This window comes from Delphinapterus leucas, chromosome 15, assembly GCF_059928025.1.
Source record: "Delphinapterus leucas isolate spDelLeu-1000000601 "Yukka" chromosome 15, BTC_Dleu_Yukka2, whole genome shotgun sequence".
NCBI classification, from domain to species: domain Eukaryota; kingdom Metazoa; phylum Chordata; class Mammalia; order Artiodactyla; family Monodontidae; genus Delphinapterus; species Delphinapterus leucas.
Genome location: NC_143143.1, coordinates 78,354,366 through 78,375,734, shown reverse-complemented (window position 1 = coordinate 78,375,734; position 21,369 = coordinate 78,354,366). Strand labels below are relative to the sequence as shown.

The 21,369-nt window shown below is 47.9% G+C and overlaps 1 protein-coding gene across 4 annotated transcripts in view; it reads left to right on the top strand.

Moving 5' to 3' along the window:
* NFATC2 (nuclear factor of activated T cells 2) overlaps positions 1–21,369 on the top strand; it is a 160,241-nt gene that overhangs the window by 70,677 nt on the left and 68,195 nt on the right. For all 4 annotated transcript variants that reach the window (XM_089897078.1, XM_089897079.1, XM_022597667.2 and 1 more), the window contains exons 4-5: positions 7,935–8,137; positions 9,084–9,256. In XM_089897078.1, coding sequence (XP_089753204.1) covers positions 7,935–8,137; positions 9,084–9,256 — 376 coding nt within the window. The remainder of the gene's footprint in view (positions 1–7,934; positions 8,138–9,083; positions 9,257–21,369) is intronic.

Here is a 21,369-nt window from a genome sequence, read left to right as displayed (position 1 = left end):
TTTTATGTTATACATTCATTTGAGTTGAATTGTAACCAATATATTGGGTTTAGGGGAGCTACAACCATGGAGTCATGGGACAACAGAGCTCCTTACTGGGAATGATCAAAGTCCAGTGGGCATTTTAAAACAAGACCTGGTTTCTTTTCTACTTTTATTTTGGACACACACACACACACACGCATCCCTTCTCCACCTTAAAAACACGTATATTTGTTCTCACGGTTATGGTGTATTTTGGAGATTATTCTATATTGCTATATAAAAAGCTTCCTTAGGGTGCCCCATGTGGTTGCCCAGATTGTGCACTGCACAACTCCAGGGGTTGCCATTCATATTCACTGTCATGCTGGTCCCCAGCATACTCGTTCTTTTTTTTTTTTTTAATAACAGTATTATACTCTGTAATATCCCAATACTGATTTAACCAGTACTCTTTTCATGGACCTTTAGGTCGTTTCCAATATTTTGCTGTTTAAAGAGTGCTGCATTGAATAACCTTGTCAGTAGTTTTTCTCTGCACATCTACCAGGGCGTCCGTGGGATAACCCACTTACTAGTAGTGGAATTACTACAGCAAAGGGAGTGTACATTTGTAATTTTGAAAGATAACTGCAAAATTGTCTGTCACAGATTTGGGTACACCCTGTTTCTGTGGGCTCTGCTCTTAGGTTTACATATTTCAGCCAGGTCACGTTTTACCTGGTTGGTACCCTTGTTCTGTCTTTTGCATCAGTCGCACGTAGAGCAGATGAAGGAAATATTCCTCCTGGCGTCAGACCTGGGTTCAAATCCCTGCACTGCTGCTTGTTTGGTTGGGGACCTCATGTCTCTGAGCCTCCGTTTCCTCTTCTGTAAAAGGGCAGTTGAGTTGTTGATGGAACTTTAGGAGGATGGAAAGGGGACAGGCACGCCACAGTTAATTGGGCACCTAATTATATCTTGCAATTATGAGAAGTATAACAAAGAAGACTATTGCTGGGAGGCCCCGCCTTGTCCGGGGAGCAAAGGAAAGACTTTTTTTGGGAAATAGTATTTGAGTCACATTCTGCAGTATGACTAGGAATTACCTAGGGCAGAGGTGGTGGAGAGGGTGACGGGGGGATTGTTTCTGAAAGATCAGACACGGGGAGCCCCTGGTAAGGGGGTCGGGGTGTGATGTGAGGTGGGGTCAGATCGCACATGGTGGTGTCGTCAGTGGGAGCTGGGAGTTTATAAAAGGTCATCCTGGCCACAGGGTAGAAAGTCGTGGGTGGGGGCTGGAGGGGATGCAGGGAAACTCTTTAGGAGAGAAATAGTTGTAGTTTGGACTAGGGCGGAAGTGATGGATGGGAAAATGGTGATGGATTTGAGTGCACTTTAGGAAATCAAATTGACAGGACTCTGAGGTGGATCCAATATGGAGGTGAGGCGGAGGGAGTTATCATGAATTAGGGTTTTTAATGATGTTATTAATATGTGCTCATTAGATGGATATGTAATGCTGTTGGCATCACTGAGATAAGAGTAAAATCATGGAGTAGTTTTCCTGGTGTGCGTGTGTGTGTGTGTGTGTGTGTGTGTGTGAGAGAGAGAGAGAGAGTGAGATGGGAGTGGGCTTGGGGTAGCAGCTATGTTCTGCAATTTTTGCATCCAAAAATAAAGGCAGAATTTGAGATCCACGTGTATTTGTAAAAAACTTTCTCCCTGCGTGCTGTGTGGCAGTTGGGAATTACAATAAAACATCCCCATGGGCTTTTCCCTTCTTTCACAATGTAATATGTGAGGACGATACCAATTTCCTAATATTCCAAATTCAACAAAAAAATGCTACTTAACATTGTTAAAGTTTGATTTTAGTAAAATTCAAAACAGTTTCCTTGGCCTGTTGCCATTTTGAAAATCAATCCCACATTTCAGATTTGATGGCAGCCTCATCCATCTGAGAGTATTTAAAAACTCTGAACAGAGTTGATAGAAAAATTGTTTTCAAGGAAGTGTCATTTATGAGTTCTCATTGCAACATTATATAATGGGGAATGTTTGAACAACCTAAATGCCCAACTGTAGAGGTTAAGCTGTGAGTCCAAACATAGGATGGAAACAAGGGATGCAGGGCAGGGCAAAATTTAAGGTAGCACTCACTTTCAGGGACTCAGATAACATTTGCACAGCCCTGAGAGCCGGTGCCTCCTTAAACCATGTGCCCGGGGAACCTCACTTGCCTTGTGCCAGTCTAAGCCCAGGGAGATACTATGCAGTTATTTGAGATTGTCCCAGTGGACAACATTTAATGACCAAGGGCAATGGTCACATTATATTGTTAAGTGGAAACAATATCTGAAATAGAATCCCAGGTATGTTTCTCTAAGTGCCTAGAAGAAGCGTCTGGAAGGATGTACACTAAAATGCTTATTTATTTTGAGAGAGTATTTTCTCTATAATATATATATTTTTATATTGTCTATTTTTTCTGCAATGAATGATGAACCCTTATTACTTTTATAACAAGACGAAGGGAAAGCAAGTATCCACATGTACCTGTGCCTCAGGACAGTTCAGTTGCTGCTAAGAGGGGGCAGAGCTTGAATTTGGGGGCAGGCGTGGTTCTGATGAGCTTTCTCTGGGAAATGGGGGGTCTCTGAGATGTGGAGACCATTTCAAGTCTGGGTTCTTTTGGCTGAGCTGGTGGGATGGACCTGCCTGTCGTAATATATATATAGTCCAGCATCTGGGAGCGTCAGGAGGCAGCTGCGACATGGGAAGCAAATCTGGCCACATCCCTGAGCTTCCACTCGATGGCTTTGGAGCTTAGGGTCATGAGCAAGTCACTTAACCCCGCTGAGCCTTGGCTTTCTCACCCAGAAAAGGGATCACCTTGCTTTTCCTTCCGTGTGTTGCTGTGCAGATTAAATCAGCTCTGACACCCCCTAGCTGTGCGGCAGACCCTCATGATGTGCCCCAGAAGCACCCCTTCTTCCTGGAATCTTGTAGACTGCTTGGGAAATTTCCTGCGAAAAGGAGACGACTTTTGCTCTCACCCTGGCTGCAGGAAGTGGAGCCTCTTGTGCTTTGGAGGTTGGCTGACCTTGAGCTTCTAGGTTCCAGTGGGTGGGCAGGCGGGAGTCTGCTATGGCTGGGAGGCCACCCTGCTTGCCATGCTCCTGAGATGACCTTATCTTTGAAGAAGCCTGGAAAGAGGCCTCGAGACCCAGGTCTTCCTAAAATGGGGGCAATGGGGCATTTGAGACCTTGAGGGCAGGTCATGCCATCCCAAGGCATCAGGTTCTGTTTGCAAGACCCAAATCACTCAGGTTTTGGAGAGGCAAGTAAATAGCCATATGGTCTTATCAAACCTCCGGAAAGCTGGCAAGCCTCCTCCAGAATGCACACGCTCTGGTCATCTTCTGCCACCTTCAGGGAAGGGGAGGATGGAGATCGGAGGGGAAGTGTTTTTTTCACGCTAGATGGTGTGGTTTCTTCCCCCACCCCCCTCCTCCCAGCCCTCCACGTCAGGGGCTCTTCAGCTGCCCACAGAGACGATGGAATGAGTGCCTGGGTTTCACCACACATCAGGATGTTTGGGGTTGTTTTTCACATTGTGGGTCTTTCACATTCATTCTTCACTTCTCCATTCAGTTCCGTCCTATCACCTCCGTGTTTTGATTTGCATCAGCCTCCGATGACAAGGAGAATTCTCTTTTCATGGGTACCTCCTGTGTGCTGGGCTTTGGGGCCCTATAAAGGTCATCTTCTTTAGCCTTCAAAGAGCCCTGGGCAGTGGGAAGTGATGTCCCTGTTTTATAGGAGCAAATGGAGGCTCAGAGAGGTGGAGTCACTGCTCTGAGGTCACACAGCTGCTGATAAGAAGCAGGGCCTGGACTGAGAGCTGGGTATGTCTGACCAAACGTGAAATCCTTTCTCCTTCCTGCTCTAGCACGCCCTCTGACAGCAGAGACCTGTCTTACGTGGGAGGGGGCGCTCACGAGGGTGAGGTGGGTTCCATCTGCTCACATGGCATCAGCTAGCTAGTCCAGCTCAACTAGGGGCTGCTCAGCCCGGGACACACAAAGTTCCCGCTTAAAGAAGTGGGTTCTTCTCTTGAGGGGCAGCGTTGTTTGTCTTGGTTGCTGTTGCCTGTTTCTCTGGCTCCCTCTATCTCCCTTCCTCCTCCCCTGCCCCCACCCCTTCTTGTTCAGCAGGAAGAGCACTCTTGATCTTATAATTTCGCACTTGCTCGTGTTTCCTTTGAGAACGTAATCTGCACTTTCTGAGCTGTAGTTGTAGATCAGAGAGCAGCTGTGAGTCTATCAGACGCTAAGGGCACAGACAGCACGCTGGGAATGGACTTAGAGCCTGAAGGCCCAGAGTCCGCATCCTGGCCCTGCCCTGTACTAACAGTGTCCACTGGGGCAAGTTGTCAGGACTTTGCCAGCCTCAGTTTTCTCATCTATAAAATGGGCCCCTCCTACCTAGAATTGTTGTGATACATGTAAAACGTTGAGTGTGGTGCTTGGCCTGGGGACAGTGTACACTTAGCTGCTGCCCGGTTGTATGATGGTGACCATTGATTCCACGTGCTTATTGATCACATTGAACGAAACAAACACGCTTCCTCCTACCGTGGACTTCCTGTTCAAGTAGAAAAGAGAGATACTAAGCAAATAAACAACTAACAAGAAAATTTCAGATGGTAACGAAGTAACTATTCCTGTGGTGTGTCAGTGAATGTTTAACATCTACTTCTCTAGAAAAAAAGAGCCCCGATTTGTAGCATTTACCAATTTTTGTGGTGTAAATATTCTCATCGTGGCTAATTTCAGGCTATCAAAGTAATGTCTAATGGCTCTTAAAATTCCTGAAAATTTAACCAACTGCAAGGGTGGAATAGCTGGCTCCGGCACTGAGTGTATGTAACTAATGTGGTTTGGGAAAGACCTGAAGATCTGAGAGCTAAATGTACCAGTGGAAGAGTATGCCAGCAGAGAAGATGGCTGTGCAAAGGCCCTGAGGTCGGAGAGAGCTTGGTGTGCTCAGGGAACAGAAGGATGGCTGGTGCTGGCAGGAGCCTAATGGGGTGGAAGGACTGGAAGACAGAGGCTGGGCTGTTGGAAGCCTCATAGACCATGGTACCAAGTTTGGATTTTATTCTCCGGCCACAGGAAGTCTTTGGAGGGTTGTAAGCAGGGGAACGTCTGGGTCTGCTTTGCATTTTTTAAAGATCAGAGGGCTATTCTGTTAAAGACCAGCAAGAGGTCAGTTAGGGAGCAGTGGTGGTCACTCCAGGGAGAGGCAGTAGTGGCTTGGACTAGTGTGCCATCAGGGGAGGGGACTAGAGGTGGCTGGACTCCTTTGGGATGTGACGGATTTTATCCCCAGGTGTTCTCTGGCTGTTTACCCTTAGTACATGCAGCCTGCAATTTCTGCTCTTAGATCCCGGGAAGGAGGAAGGAACCTCAGACCATTAGGGTCACTCTCTATCCTACCTACTCTCCTCCTTGATTCTGAGTGATACTGTGTTTACCACCTCCTGATAAATCCAGGACAGGAGGTGAGGAAAGATATTTATCTTGGGTCCAAATGGAAAGCAAGAACAACAAAAACGGAATCTGTCCTCAAAGCTGCCCTTCCTCCTTTGATTTTTGTCAAGAACAGTACCTGTTCTTCAGTTTGCATGGGGGAGAAAGATAAGAGACTGACTTCACTTCCACCTTTGCCCCAGGGTGCCTCTCCGGTGTGTATCAGACGCTTATGTAAATGTTGTAGGTGTCAGCCTGGCAGGTTATGAAGAAGGTTGCCTTCTGGCTCTGCTCCACCCTTAGCTCGCCTCTTGGTCCAGTGTTTAGAGGGCCACAAGAGAACACCATCTTTCTGGACCAGCATCGTCTGAAAGAACTTTTCTCAATGATGGAAACGTCCTGTATCTGTGCCGTTCATTATGGCACCAGCCATTTGTGGCCATTGAGCACTTGGAAGGTGTGGCTCGTGTGACTGAGAAACTGACCTTTCAATTGAATTTTTGTATTGCTTGCTATACTGGACAGTGCAGTTCTAGACCATGTGTGATTATCTGTTGCCCTGGAGCCTTTGGTTCTGGGCATTTGACTGGAGATCCTACTGAAATTTTGTAGAACTCTATGGAAGGGTGGGGTCTCAGTGAGTTGTCACTTGTCATAACCCCCCTTCCGCCCAATTTGCAGAGGAAGGAGCAGAGGCGCAGAAGGATTACATGATTTGCCCAGCATTTCTCAGCTGGGGAGTGGCAAGACAGGAACCCACCTTCTAACTCTTAGCTCAACATCCTTTTTTTCTTTTCTTACGTATAATTTTCAAAACCAATGTTAAATTCCACAAGTTTCCAGGCAGCTCTTCTGTCTATAACTTTGTGGATGAAGTTAAATTCCTCTTTGATCACCTTCTCAACCTTGATCTCCTGCATCCCTAGAAGTGATCATGGTGTGGTCAGTCTGGAGCGCATCCTTCCACACCTTTTCCTATTGCATTTACATGAGTATAAATGAATGGATCGAAACATTCAGCATTAAAAAGAAATTAGTTGTATCCTGCTATCCATGTCTTTTTTTTTACGAATTGCTTTTCTTTTTTAATAGTATGTCTTAGATCTTCCGGGTGAAGTTCACAGATCTTTACCACACTGGTTTTTTAACTGTTGTAGTCTTTCATAGCCTGGACATGTATTACTCATAAGCCTGATGGATGAAACTGATTGTTCATTTTTCTCTTCGTGTTAGTAAACATTTTTGTGCATATCTCCTGCATGCACAGCATTTCATCTGGGGTCCATATTGAGAAGTGGATTTATTAGGTCATAGGGAATATGTATTTTTAATATTAATAACTGCTACTCCAAAAATAGTTATACCAGTTTATGTTCCTATCAGCTATGGGAGAGTGTCTGTGTCCTCACAGCCTCCAAAACACTTGATATTATCAAATATCTACATGGGTGCCCATCTAATGGGCAAAAAGTTGTTTAATTTGTATTTTCCTGTTTACAAGGCAACTTGAACATCTTTTCTATGCTAATGGCCATTTGTTTTTCTGTGAATTGCCTGTTCAAATCTCTTGTCCAATTTTCTGTTGAAAAATTCATTATTAATTCATTCAGCAGATATGTACTAGAATGCCTTCTGTGTGCCAAGCATTATTCTAGGTGCTAGGGATTCTGTGGCAAGTTAGATAAAACCCTGCCTCAATGAGGTGATAGTCTAGTTGTAGAAGAAAGACCCAAGCAAAAGGAATTGAGAAAATATATAGTATATTTTATGGGATTAAAAAGAAGGGAAAGGAGCTAGGGACAGCCATGGGGGTAGGACTCGATTTTAAATAGGATGGCCAGGAATCTTGTCCTTTACTCATTCACTTGTAGGCATTCTTTATGTATTGTATATATTAATCCTTTGCATGTTATACATTACACATATTTTCTTCCAGTCTTTAATTTTCTACCAGTTTAGATGACGGTACGTTTGTCTTGCTCTTTCTTTTTTAAAATTATAAAATCTAACTTGTTAATTGGAACATAGTCATATAAAAACTGAAAGTTCCTTCTTTCTAGGCAACCCATTGTCAAGAGCTCTGGTTTATCGTTTCCACTTATTTTCTCTTCTCACTACCACCCCCTGACCCCCGGTCACCAATTAAGCATAGTTTCGGGCTGTTTCTCCATAAATGCAATTCTGATCTATCACACTCTTTCTCAGGGCTGCTTAATATTCCATTTGAAAGAGGATCCCTGTAATTTATCCAAGCAGCCCCCTCTGGCTGGACATGCAAGTTGCTTCCAATTCTCCATGACTCTAGACATTGCAGCAATTCTGTGTTCTTTCTGCTGCTCATGAGCTTCTTTGATGTTTTTGTTTGTTGGACTGTAGCCACCATACCCTGTATGTTAATGGTGCTGTAATAATTTGGTTTTGTTTTCTTCCCCTCAGCTCCATGGCTACATGGAAAACAAGCCGCTGGGGCTTCAGATCTTCATTGGGACGGCCGACGAGCGGATCCTTAAGCCCCATGCCTTCTACCAGGTACACCGGATCACGGGGAAAACAGTCACCACCACCAGCTACGAGAAGATCGTGGGCAACACCAAAGTCCTGGAGATTCCGCTGGAGCCAAAAAACAACATGAGGGCAACGTAAGGGCTGGGGGCTGAGGGCAGTGGGTCTTCATGGGGAAGTGATGGGGCCAAGTGGCAGGGATTTGGGAGGAGGATGGAGTTGACGGAAGCAACCGTAGACGGTGGTTCCCAATTTGTGAAGGACCCACAGGGGTTTCTGTTTTAAAAGTCTCCATTTTAAAAGTTCTAGACCTAGATGTTTTTCATGTGTATTGAGAGGAAGAATACTTATGCATCTTTGGTTTATGTTGCTTGGGATGAGACTAAATTTATTTACATTTATAAATTTATTTGACTTAAAATTATTAAACAACTATGCAGATAGGTCTAACCTCACAGAGCTGATATGCATATGGCTAAAATGTGGGAAACATTGCACCCGTGTGTTGGAGTTTAAAAAACTTTATTAGAGAATAATCTCAAACGTGAAAACTGCGAGAATTGTACAAAGAACTCCTGTTACACTGTTCGCTCAGATTTACCAATTGTTAACATTTTCCATATTTGCTTTATTACTGTTTTTCTCCCCCTCTCTATTTTTTCCTGAACCGGTTGTGAGTTAGTTGCAGACATCATGCCTTTTTACTTTTAAATGCTTAAGCATGCATTTCCTAAGAACAAGCATGCTCTCTTACGTGGCCACAGTACGTTTATCAAATTCAAGGTATTTAATGTCCATATTACTACTCTTACTATTGCATAGTCCATAATCAGTTTTTCCCAGTTGCGTCTTTGAGTTTTTCAGGTACTTTGGAGAGTAGAAAAGTAAGCGTGCAGAATCTCCCTAGAGAGGTAATTTCCACTGGGGGATTTTGCTAATTACTTTGTGTTTTACCCCCATTTTGGTTTAAATTCCTGGCTGAAAAATTTATCCGTGTATTGCAATCCCCCGCCCCCCTTGCGGGTGACCTTTCCTGCTCCCCGAGATGGTCAGTTGTCAGTGGGGTTCTTGACTTTCCGGCAGCATTGACTGTGCGGGGATCCTGAAGCTTCGGAATGCGGACATTGAGCTGCGGAAAGGCGAGACGGACATCGGGAGGAAGAACACGCGGGTGAGGCTGGTGTTCCGGGTGCACATTCCAGAGTCCAGCGGAAGGATCGTCTCCTTGCAGACAGCATCTAACCCCATCGAGTGCTGTAAGTTGGGTTCTGGGCAGGGTCGGTTTTTGGCAAGTGTAGTGTATGTGACCCTGGGCAGTGCAGCCTGGGCAAGGTACCCAGCAAGAATGTGTGACCCGCAGGGGTCAGCGGTGGCCCAAGATGAACAAAGGGGCCAGAGACAGAGCACATTTCGGGGTTTCTCTCTGCTTCTCTTCACTTGTGGAGGGTTTGCTGTCAAAGATAATATGGCTGATAAGCAGCCTACAGCGTGGTTTAGAAGATGTGGGGCGTGTAAGTGCTGTGCTGCCCAGAAAGGGCAGGTGCAGCTGGAGTGAGTTCACTGTACTTAGTGCCCCTTTTTCTGTTTTTTAGATTTATTTGTTTGGTTGCGCCGGGTCTTAGTTGCGGCAGGCGGGCTCCTTAGTTGTGGCATGCGAACTCCCAGTTGCGGCATGCATGTGGGATCTAGTTCCCTGATCAGGGATCGAACCCGGGCCCCTTGCATTGGGAGCGCAGAGTCCCATCAACTGTGCCACCAGGGAAGTCCCTTTTTCCTCTTCTCTTCTTTCAATAGAATAATAATAATATCACGGTGGCTCTCGCTTACTGCACTGTGACTCCACTGGTCACTAAGCTAAGTGCCTCAGTGTGTAGCACTCTTTAAATACTCACAGCAGTCCTTGGCAATGGCTGGTGTCATGATGCCCATTTTAGAGAAGAGGAGGGAGAGAGATGAGGGGTAGTGTAACTTGTCTCAGCAGGGCTGGGATCTGAGCAGGAGCTTTGGCATGCAGGAGCCACACGTCCCCACCGCCCTCAGCCCATCCCTGCGTGTTGACTGAGAATCTGCTCAGTGTCTGGTGCTGTGCCGGGGGCCTGCAGATGAGCAAGGTGTTTTCTCTGTCGTCAGTGAGCTTACAGTCTGGTGTAAGCTAACCCACACAAAGATGCAGAAGATTTTCAGAATCCGATACAGAGTGGCCAAGATCCTGTTTGGAAGGTCTCTGAGCAGAGACCTGGCCCAGCTACATCAGGCTTCAAAAGAAGAAATCACTTTGAGATCATTCTTAGGTACTTTGGGCAAGTTTGTTGTTGGGTTTTGTAGTTAGATGCGACAAAGCTTATTGTCTGCTCAGCTTTTGAGAGTTGAGAAGTCATTTTTAAAAGCATAAAAAAAGAAGTAAGCATTGTTCCAGAAACAAAAGCTGTTTTTATTAGTTTTAAAAAGTCTCGTTCTTCTAAGAATATTTTTGTATTCTTACAATAATGTTCCATATTCAATTATGTTTCAGGGTTTTTTCCCCCCTTTTTACTGGACATTTTACCATAATTAGGTGTCACAGAATCAGCTGCCTGCAGAGACGAGGGAGGTCGTGGACATGAGTGGAGTGGGTTGGGTGGGTAGTAGTGGTAGAGACTGGGGGCCAGGGTGGCACATTCCCCACCTAAATGGGTTGTTGTTACCCAAATCCAGCCAGTGTTTCCATGTGGGAGTGTCGACTCAGTGTGGCCAAATCTGATTTTTTTTTTTTTTTTTTTGTGGTACGTGGGCCTCTCACTGTTGTGGCCTCTTCCGTTGCGGGGCACAGGCTCTGGACGCACAGGCTCAGCGGCCATGGCTCACGGGCCCAGCCGCTCTGCGGCATGTGGGATATTCCCGGACCAGGGCACGAACCCACGTCCCCTGCATCGGCAGGCGGACTCTCAACCACTGCGCCACCAGGGAAGCCCCTGATTTTTTTTTTAAGATAAACCAATAATCTCCTGATTTTTAAGAAAAGCGACAACAAAGTCAAAATACTCTGTAGGTCAGCTGAGAACTGCACGTGGCTTGGATTCATCAGAGGTAGTCTTAATCAGACACTAATGAGGAAAGGGAAAGTATGAATATTTTATGCAGAAAGCATTGAGGAAGACTGGCCTTCAGCCAGCAAGAGGAGAGGGCGGACCCTCTTTGGTAGAGAAGCCAGAACTTGGTCTTGATTGGTCTTTGGAAAAGGATGAAGGAGGCCTGTGATCTCTTCCAGGCTGGTGAGTCAGGGTGGGGACCAGGCTGAATGTGGTGGTGAGTTTGTGCTCTGAAGTTAGAGGAGAAAGACCCAACAGCAGACAATAGAGGAAAACAAGCGTTTGAAAAACATCATCACAGAAATAGTGAAGGAATTCCCCTCCTCTGCCCAGCAGACCCCACCCCTGTCCCCCAAGTGCTAGTCGTGGTGACTGCCCCACCCTGGTCTTGGTTTTGAACATCTCAAGACATTTGGGGAAGGAAACTCAGGCTCTTCCTCAGTGATTTGGGGGATTTTGAGAAGATAAGGTCTTGCCTTTCTGGCAAATGACTCAGTCTCCAGGATGGGGCTGTGGTTTGTAGCAAGGTGGGGGTCAGGAGGCCTCAGGAGGGACCGTTGATAGGAGCTCCTGTTCTCTCCATCTTTGGGTCCTTCAAGTCATTCTATCTCCTGTCAATCTGAGACTTTAAGGGTCAGCACTGGCTGCACGCACCTCCAGCAAGATCCTCAGGGTGTTAAAAGTTGCGTGAGCTTTGAACATAGCAGTTTTTTGTTTTCCTATTCTTATAAAAAAGTGGCCGATTGAACTACTGTGCTTTGACAGATAAGGAAACTGAGACTTTCTTGGTAAGGGATTTCTTGTTAAGGTGATTTACTCATTTTTACTCGGTAGGGAGCAGAGGCAGAGTCTCCAACTTTCTAGTTCTGTGAAATAGCTTCTTTTGGTTTCTGCAACACCAGCCTCTCTGGCAATACCAAGTGGAGCTCCCGATGGGCCACTTTCCCTCTCGCGGAGGGAAGGCAGAGCCTTCTGTCATTTTTATCTCCTCCTTTGTTCTGTCTGGCAGTTCCATCAACATTTGTGGACTCACTGAGTTCCTGTTTGTTTGATCCTCAGGGAGGTATTCAGTATTTGTTGACAAGTTAGCCTGTGACATGTACCAACACAGTATGTGCACAATAAACATCTGTTGACTGACTGACTTCATGTGCACCCCTTGGGGGAGGTGACTTCTTCATGTGCACCCCTTGGGGAAGGTGACTTCATGTGCATCCCTTGGGGGAGGTGACTTCATGTGCACCCCTTGGGGGAGGTGACTTCTTCATGTGCACCCCTTGGGGGAGGTGACTTCATGTGCACCCCTTGGGGAAGGTGACTTCATGTGCACCCCTTGGGGGAGGTGACTTCATGTGCACCCCTTGGGGAAGGTGACTTCTTCATGTGCACCCCTTGGGGAAGGTGACTTCATGTGCACCCCTTGGGGGAGGTGACTTCATGTGCACCCCTTGGGGGAGGTGACTTCATGTGCATCCCTTGGGGGAGGTGACTTCATGTGCACCCCTTGGGGGAGGTGACTTCATGTGCACCCCTTGGGGGAGGTGACTTCATGTGCACCCCTTGGGGGAGGTGACTTCATGTGCACCCCTTGGGGGAGGTGACTTCTTCATGTGCATCCCTTGGGGAAGGTGACTTCATGTGCACCCCTTGGGGGAGGTGACTTCTTCATGTGCACCCCTTGGGGAAGGTGACTTCTTCATGTGCACCCCTTGGGGGAGGTGACTTCATGTGCACCCCTTGGGGGAGGTGACTTCATGTGCACCCCTTGGGGGAGGTGACTTCATGTGCACCCCTTGGGGAAGGTGACTTCTTCATGTGCACCCCTTGGGGAAGGTGACTTCATGTGCACCCCTTGGGGGAGGTGACTTCATGTGCACCCCTTGGGGGAGGTGACTTCATGTGCACCCCTTGGGGGAGGTGACTTCATGTGCACCCCTTGGGGGAGGTGACTTCATGTGCACCCCTTGGGGAAGGTGACTTCATGTGCACCCCTTGGGGAAGGTAGGTCGGTAAGAAAAACACTCAGTGGGCTGGTGCTTATTTGCAAGGCTAACTTATTTATTTTGGAGATGTCTTTTACGTGACGTCTCAGGGATCAAGGTTGAGTTCTCAGAATCTAGGAGAAAAGTCTGGAACAAGCTACTGGAGGCCACTCTTTGTAAAGTGGAGTTACTTGCTAGAAAGGCAGATCTCTTCTCTTTATTTATAGGCCAGTGTGCCCAAGGTCAAATCTCACCTGTGCACAGAGGGACACCCCATGTTTCTAGTTTTCTGTTTCCAGCGGATCTTCAGTGTTGCCAGGGAGGTCCTTTGAGTTCCCTCCCCTATTCTCAGCAGAGACTCTTTCGAACCTTCTCTGGTCTCCCAAGCTCTGGAGGCTGCCCCACCCTCCTCCCACTTGGAGGAGAACGTGGAAGAGCTCAGAAGGCAACACCCTTGTCTTGCCCAACAGAGACCCTGCACACGGTCACAGCTGTGGGCAGCCTTTCCTCGTCTGGGACCCTTGGAATGGGACAGTTCTCCTTACCCCCTGGGTTCCTGAGAGCTCTCAGCTTCAACTCCAAGTTCCCTTGTGCTGGTGGAACCCTTGCTTCCCTCTTGTGCAAGTTCCCAGGCCTGGCGAAGCCAATTACCACCACCTGGGAGCCTTCCAGCCACAGAAATTGATTCTCCCACAGATCTGAAAGCCAGAAGCCCTAAATCAAGGTGTCATCAGGACTGGTTCCTTCTTGGAGGCTCTGAGGGAGGGAGAGTCTGTTCCAGGCCCCTCTCCTCCGGTGGTGGCTGGCGATCACCAGCGTTCCTTGGCTTGTAGACACATCACTCCAATCTCTACCTCCATCTTCACGTGGCCTTCTCTGTGTGCCCTTTTTTCTCTCTTCTAAGGACACTCTCATGGGGTTTAGGACCCCGCAATCCAGGATGATTTCATCTTCATCCTTATTCACATCATTGAAGACCCTGTTTCCAAATGAGGTCACATTCTGAGGTTCTGGGTGGGCAGGAAATCTTGATGGGGGCTCAGTTCAACCCACGACACCTCCTCAGCTGCATTTCTCGGCTTCACTCTTCTCTCTGCTCCGCAATTCCCAAATCCACGGGCATCTTCATCTGGCTCCTAGGCTTCTGCCTATGCTGTCACCTCCATCCAGAGCAATCTTAGCTGCATGTTGGAATCGCCTGGGGACTTCTAAGAAAAAATAGGATGCCTGAATCCCACCCCAGAAACTCTGATTCAGTTGGTCTGCGTTGAGCCCTGAACCCGGAGACTTTCAGAGATGCCTAGTGATTCTGACATGTGGCAAAGTTAGAGATCTACCGCTGGGAGGTGGGGTGCCCGCATCCTTCAGTTGCTTAGTTAACCCCTCCTTATCCAAGGCCCCAGTTTAGATGGCCCCTCGAGGAGGAAGCTTGCCCTCACCCCACAGGGTATAGGGTCCCCTCTCTGTGCACTGACACCCAATTTACTTATCAATCTCTCTTAGGTAAGGTTAGGGACCAGTGGGTGTTAGCCAGGGCCTGGCACATAGCAACTGTCTCCAGAATGTTTGTTGAAAAAAATGAAAGTGTGAAAACAGTGTCCCCAGGCTGCCCAGCAGGAGAGAGAGGCAGCCATGAGACAGAGTGGATGTGTCCCCAGGGGCAGATGCCTTCTCCCGTGAGAACTTTCCTTGGGTTTTCTCCTTGCCCTGCAAAGGGGCCTCTCTGTTCATCACATTTCAGGAAACACCTAAAGCAATTTCCCACCGGGCCCTGCCCGCTCAGAGCACAGAGTGTAAATTCACTTTGCTCGTTTTGCAGGAACTGGGGGCATGGGTATGAGGTGTGGACTAGAAATGGCTTTTCTCACATGGTGTTTTCAGTCTCTCCCTTCTCATGGCATAAATGTGTTTTACCAAATGTATAATTAAGATACGCTAAATTGCACAGACCGTACATCTTCTGTTCAGTGGTTTTGACAATCGTATTCACCAGTATGACCACCACTCCAAACAAGATACAGGGCGTTTTCCTTCGTTCCTGAAAGTTTCCTCCTACCCCTCAGCCAGTGCCCCCTCCCCAGCCCCATACACAGGCAAGCACTGTTCTGATTTCTATAACCGTAGATGTGCTTTCCCCATTCTAGAACTTCATGTAATGGAATAGTACAGTATGGACTCTCTCGTGTCTGGTTTGTTTTACTTATAGCATGGTGTTTTTGAGATCCATCACTGTTACTGTGTGATTTGGTGGTTCATTCTTTTTTTTTTTATTGCCCAACAGTATTCAATTGTATGAATATAACGATTGTTTATTTACCACTGATAGACATTTGGGTTGTTTCTGGGGTTTGGGGATCATGAATAAGGCTGCTATGAACGTTCCCCTTCAAGGCCTTTGTGGACAGATGCTTTCATTTCTTTTGGGTAAATACCCGGTAACGGAATTGCTGGGTCACGGGGAAAAAAAACCATATGTTCCAATTTATGTATTTTCCAAATCGTTTTACACTCCGTGCAAGAGCGTCTGAGAATTCCACTTGCTCACTAATATTTGGCTTTGCCAGTCTTTCTAATTGTAGCCATTACAGTGAGTAAAATGGTATCTCATTGTGCATAACCCATAATGTGCATTTCCCTAAAGACTAATGACGCTGAGCCCTAATCTGTGTGCTTATTGGCTGTCCTGTGTCTTCTCTGGTGAAGTGTTTGTTCAGAGCTTTTGCCCGTTTTTATTGGGTTACTCATATTTTTATTGTTAATATACAGTAGTTCTTTTTGCATTGGGTATGAACCTGTTGTCAGATTTATGTATTATGAATATTTTCCCCCAGTCTGTGGCTTGCCTATTTATTTTGTCAATTGTGTCTTATTGAAAGCATCAATATTTTATTTTGATGAAGTCTAGTATATTCTTTTCTTTTCTTTTGGGATTATTACTCGTTATATTCTCCCAAGAAATCGCCGCCTATCTGAAGATAGCAGACATCTTCTCTTCTGTTTTCTTCTAGAAGGTTTTTGATTCTGGCTTTTAGGTTTAGGGATACAAACCATATCAGGTTAATTTTTGTGTATGGTGTGAGATAGGGTCCGGTTGCGTTGTTTTCCGTATGGAAATTCAGTTGTTTCATATGCCTTTTTCTGAAAGTGAGAGCTTAGACAACCGAAGACTGTTGCCTCCCTCACCACCTCCCCTTTACTCCTCCACTACACGCTCCTAAGTCTGACGTGGAAGATGGGTGATCACACAGCAGTGCTTTATGGAAATCCTTAGAATTAGTGAGATCAGACAGGCAAATTGATTTTGCTTTGCTTCATAAATCAGAGATACTCTCTTGCCCATCTGCTCCTTCCAGAAGCCAAAACGACCCACATAATTCTTATAGGCCCCTTAACATTATTCTTTTAATTAAAAATATATTTGGAGTGCATTATATAGTACTAGGAACTGGGGATGCAGCAGTGAACAAACCAAAGTCGTGGCCATCATGGAGGTCACATTCTAGTGGGGAAAACCCACAGTCAACAAGCAGGCAGAGACATCATTTCAAACAGCTAACTGTCATGGTGAAAATAACAAAGGTCATGTGTTAGTGACTTGGGGGTGGGGGAGCAGCAACCTTAGTCATTCTGACCAGGGAAGACCTCTCTGAACAGATGGCTTGTTAACCTGGCCCTGAGTGACGGGGGAGCATGGCCCAGCTGGAGGGTAGAGCAGGTGCAAAGCCCTAAGGCAGGGATAAGCTTGCCATCGTCAGGGAACAGAAAGGCAGCCGGGGAGGCAGTGTGGAGTGACGGGTAGGGAGAGATGTAGGAGGTGAGGTCTGAGAGGAAGCAGGGGACTTTGGATTTTATTCTAAGTGAAACGGGAAGCCTTGAGTTCTACATAAGGGACTGGCATGATGTGATTTATATTTTAAAACTTGTTTAGCACAGTGCCTGGCACATAGTAGATGCTAATAAATACTTGAAGACCAAATGAAGGAAGGTAGGACACGAGGCGGACATGAAGGGGAAGAGGTAAAGGACAAGGAACTATTATCAGTCACCTACTGTATGTCGAGCGCTTTGTCTGTTGCTGCTAAATCATTGGGAGGACACCAGGAACTCAGCATCTGTTCCAGTTTTATAGATGGGAAAACTGAAGCACAGAGAGGTTAAACTAATTGCCTGTGGTCACACAGCTAGTAAGGGACCAAGCCAACTGTGACGACCATGTCCTGCTGGATCCCAGGACACCAAGGTTGAGCTACATCGCGAGTGACAGACTAATTTGGGCCAGAACTCCAAAGGGTGACGTCATCTCATATAAACTGGAGACCAGATCAGCGACCCTTAGGGGACTGTGGCCACCCTCCCAGCACTCTGCAATGGATTGTCTCCCTCGAGACCCTGTAGCAGTAAATCTTGGGTGAAATTTGGGCAGAGGGCAGGTAGGCAAGGCCTTTGTCCGCCCCGGCTCTCTAAGGTGGCTTTTAAGCAATGACTAAGGGATCACATTCAGAAACATCAGAAAACCAACATGACGGGAGGAAGCAGGGTTAGGGTGATGGTTAGGACTGTGGGTCTGGGTTCACATCCTGCCTCTGCCACTTACTAGCTGTGCAGTCCCGGGGAAGTTACTTAGCACTCTGTGCCTCAGTTGTCTCATCTGTAAAATGGGGATGGTAGTAGTACCTAGCTCAGTACAGTAGAATAACCCCAATGCCTCTCTTCTGGTATGTCTCATATTTTCCCACTTGCAGCCCTCCCTGTAGCTCTGCAAAGCAGACGTTACATACCTCTGGTTGCCACTCTGTCACTGCCGAGAGCCCACAGCCCAGGCAGCAGTAGGTGTGGGAGTTTAACAAACACTAATTGTTTCAGGTGAGCTGGCAGCAAGCCGCACGCCCTGCTGCTAAGAGGAGCTTAGATGATTATCTGTCTGGTGCTGTGGGTTGGCTGGGTGGTGATTACAGGAAAGCTGGGTTTTTGGGGAGCCCAGGATTGGGGTGGCTTCTCCACTGATTGATATGGTTACCTGACCCTGCGATTATGGCCTTTTACTGAGCTAGTTTGGCGGGGCTGGGGAGGCAAAACTCCCTTTTATTGAAGAGCTGCCAAGTGCCACCTGCCCCCAACTGTCACATCTATTAACTTGTTTCTACCCTCATCGTAGCCTGGGAAGACTCAAAGACTCTGAGCTTACTAGCGGACTGAGGTTCAGAAGGGCTGGCTAACTGATTTGAGAGTCACGTGGCTGGCGAGGGAAGGGACAAGAGCTGGGGGTTAAAAACCCATGTCCTTTTCTCTGTCTGGGCTGCCTGGGTCCCCCAGTGACCAGGGAGCTCGTTAGTCGAATGGAGATTCATGGAGCCCCCTGTAAGGGTCTTGGTTACTGGAGATATGTGGGAATATTCTGCGGGGGCTCCAGGTTAATGTATTGGAATGGAGAAGAATAAGAGCCCCTCCTATGGACCCAGCACTGTGGGGATTGGACGAGAGGTACCAGTCTTTCAGGGCCGTTTGTGCTCCTTTTTCCGTATGAGGAAGCTGAGACCCCCTGAGGTCAGAACTGGCAGGTGGTCTCATGCACTGTGGACCCCCTGCCTTTGCAGACACCGCGCCCCAGTCCCGTGCCGTGAATGCTGACAGGTCCCTCCCAGAGGTGAACCCCATACTCAGGGAGAATTTGGTTCCTCTGCCCCAGGGTCCCGCTTCCCAGGGAAGACCCATCAGTGGCCAAGGCGGGGTCTGAGGGAGCCTGAGGGGCCAGTCTGCCGGCCCTGCTCCCGGCCCCTCCCCGGCAAGGCCTGAGTCAGCACCATGTTCTGGGCCAGGCCCGGCTCAGCCGGGCCAGGCTCACAACCAAGGACAGGGCCTGATGTACAGACAGGAAGTGTTTACAGCAGCTGGGATGAGGGGTGGTCAGTGCTTGGGCCAGAGTGAGACTGAAGGGGGCTCTCCTCCTGGTCTGGGCTGGCTGGCGGCTTTCCCAGTGGGTCCTTCTCCATTTTACTAAAAAGAGGTCCCTCTGGGTAGGGGAATCCCACAATCTGGGTTCAAGTTCTGCCTGTCCGCCTTACATAGCTGTGAGCTCTCAGTGCCTTCTCCTTTGGGAGACTCAGCGCCCTCACCTCCAAAATGGGAATCATTCCTGCTGTGGCCTCATGAAGTTTAGCAATAAAAATAAACATAACAGACATTCATTGAGCCCTGATGAGGTGCCACACACTTCCTGTGCATTAGCTCATTTAATCTGCAAACTGCTCTCTGAGGTTGGCCCTATGATGAGTCCCATTTTATAGATGAGAAAACAGAGGCACAGAGAGATTAAATGACTTGCCCAAGGTCCCAAAGCTTGGATGTCACCGAGCTGGGCTTCGAACTCAGGCTGTCACGTGGCAGCATCCTTACTTTGACCCATGACCGTAAATTGCTTCTTCATGTGTGTGCTTTATAATATAAACAAAAACATATATACAAAGTGCTGGAATCCAAGGCACTCTCTATGGCAGCTGTAATTGTTCGCTGTTAGCAGAACCCACCCACTCTGCACAACCAAATTTCCCTGACCAGCTTGTCCTGCCTCTCTCCTGAGGTTCTTGGGTAGATCATCATTCTTGACCAGGCAGCCCCTGTCCAGGCTGACCTGGAGGACCCCCGCCTGGTGTGAATTTCCCTCTCTGAGCCTTTACCGCCGGCTCTGCTCCCAATCAGCCACTGTTGCTAGTGAAAGTAAACACCCAAACTGGCCAAACCAACAGCGCCCTGTTGATTCAGAGCTCATAAAACATAGGAGCCCCAAGCCACTTTATGACATGCAAGAATCCAGGGGCAGGAGGGAAGCCTGAGGTAGTCTCCTGGCTTCGAGGGCCACCTTGACGCTTAAGCCAGAGCTGAGGGTCTAGCCTCCGCCCACAGGTGAGACCTGGGCCGTGGGCTTGGCTTTAAGCTGGTGGCCCCCTGTTTGGTTAGAACACTGCAGGGTTTGGGGTTTGGAGGGTCTGGAATCTCCAGTGGTCGAAGAGCCGAATGGGACTCGGTGGGGATGGCTACGGGTGGTGGTTCAGGCCTGGGGGGCCCAGGGGGCTTGCAGAGAGCCCTCCCATAGGTCCTGGACCGTGTCACCCCAATTAGTAGCCCTAGGTGTTGGAGGCTGCGTCAGAGAGGGAGAAGGAAGTGGACCCCAGGAGGGTGGTTTTGGTTGCTGTTTGCCTGTCTTCAGTTCCTCTTTCAGGGGCTAATTGGATTCATTTGCTTTGCCTCTGGGCTCTCTGAGGATGCGGGGGGCCTCCCCTGGAGGAGGTCTTCTCGTCCTCAGGTGGCCTCTTAAGTGTGAGACCTGGCTCTCAAACAGAATGTGTGTAACAAGTCACCTGGAAAGATTGTTTAAATGCAAATGTCCAGGCTCCTCTAGGAGATTCTGGGGCTGGGGGGGGGGGGTTGGGGGGTTGGGGGTGTGGCCTGGGGAAGCTGCATTTTTATTAAGCACCTCCCCCAACCAGGTGATTAGGCGGCAGGTGACCCGGGAAGCTCCCTTTGAAAAATGCTGGGATTCAGGGCCAAGAAACCTGGGTTTTGGGTCGGGATCCACCAAGAACAGCAGTGAAGAGAGCAGTACTGTGTGTAAACACGTGGACACGGTCCGTACTTATTTGGTGAAATAGCTAAGACAAGACAACAGTGGTTCCCGGCGCTGAGCACAGGGCAGCTGCTCAGGGAGCTACAGCTCTTCCTGTTGTTCGCCATACTGGCCGGTGTTTATTGAGCCAAGTACACTTTCTGTGAATTCTCCCATTTAACCCTTACAACAGCCTGTGAGATGGGTCTGCTAACAGCCCCATTTTTCAGATGGGAAAAGTGAGGTTTAGAGCTGGGAAGCCCTGTGCAAGGATCACCTGGTGGGGACTTGAGCTGGAACTGAGGACCCTCCAACGTGACAGCCTCACCCAGGCAGGAGCTGCCTCTCTGTGAGCGTCTGTCTTTCTGTCTGTAAAATGGTAGAATTAGGACCAGGGGGTCATTATTGTTGCAACTCCCCAGCTGATTCTAATGTGTAGCCAGCACTAAGCAGTTCTTCTCAGACTTGATAGCTCATAAGAATCACCTGGATTCCTTGTTAAGCTGCAGGTGTGGGTTCAGTAGGTCTGGGGTGGGGCACGAGGTTCTGCACCTCTAATAATACCGCCTCCCCTTCCCTTGATGCTGATGTGCTCGGCCCACACTTCGAGTTGCAAGACTGGAGTCCAGATAAAAGCTTACAGGAAGCCGGACTGGAGTCTTTAAATTTTCATTAGAAAAGATAGTTTTCCTTCAGTAAGGGGAAGGAGCAGGAAATGC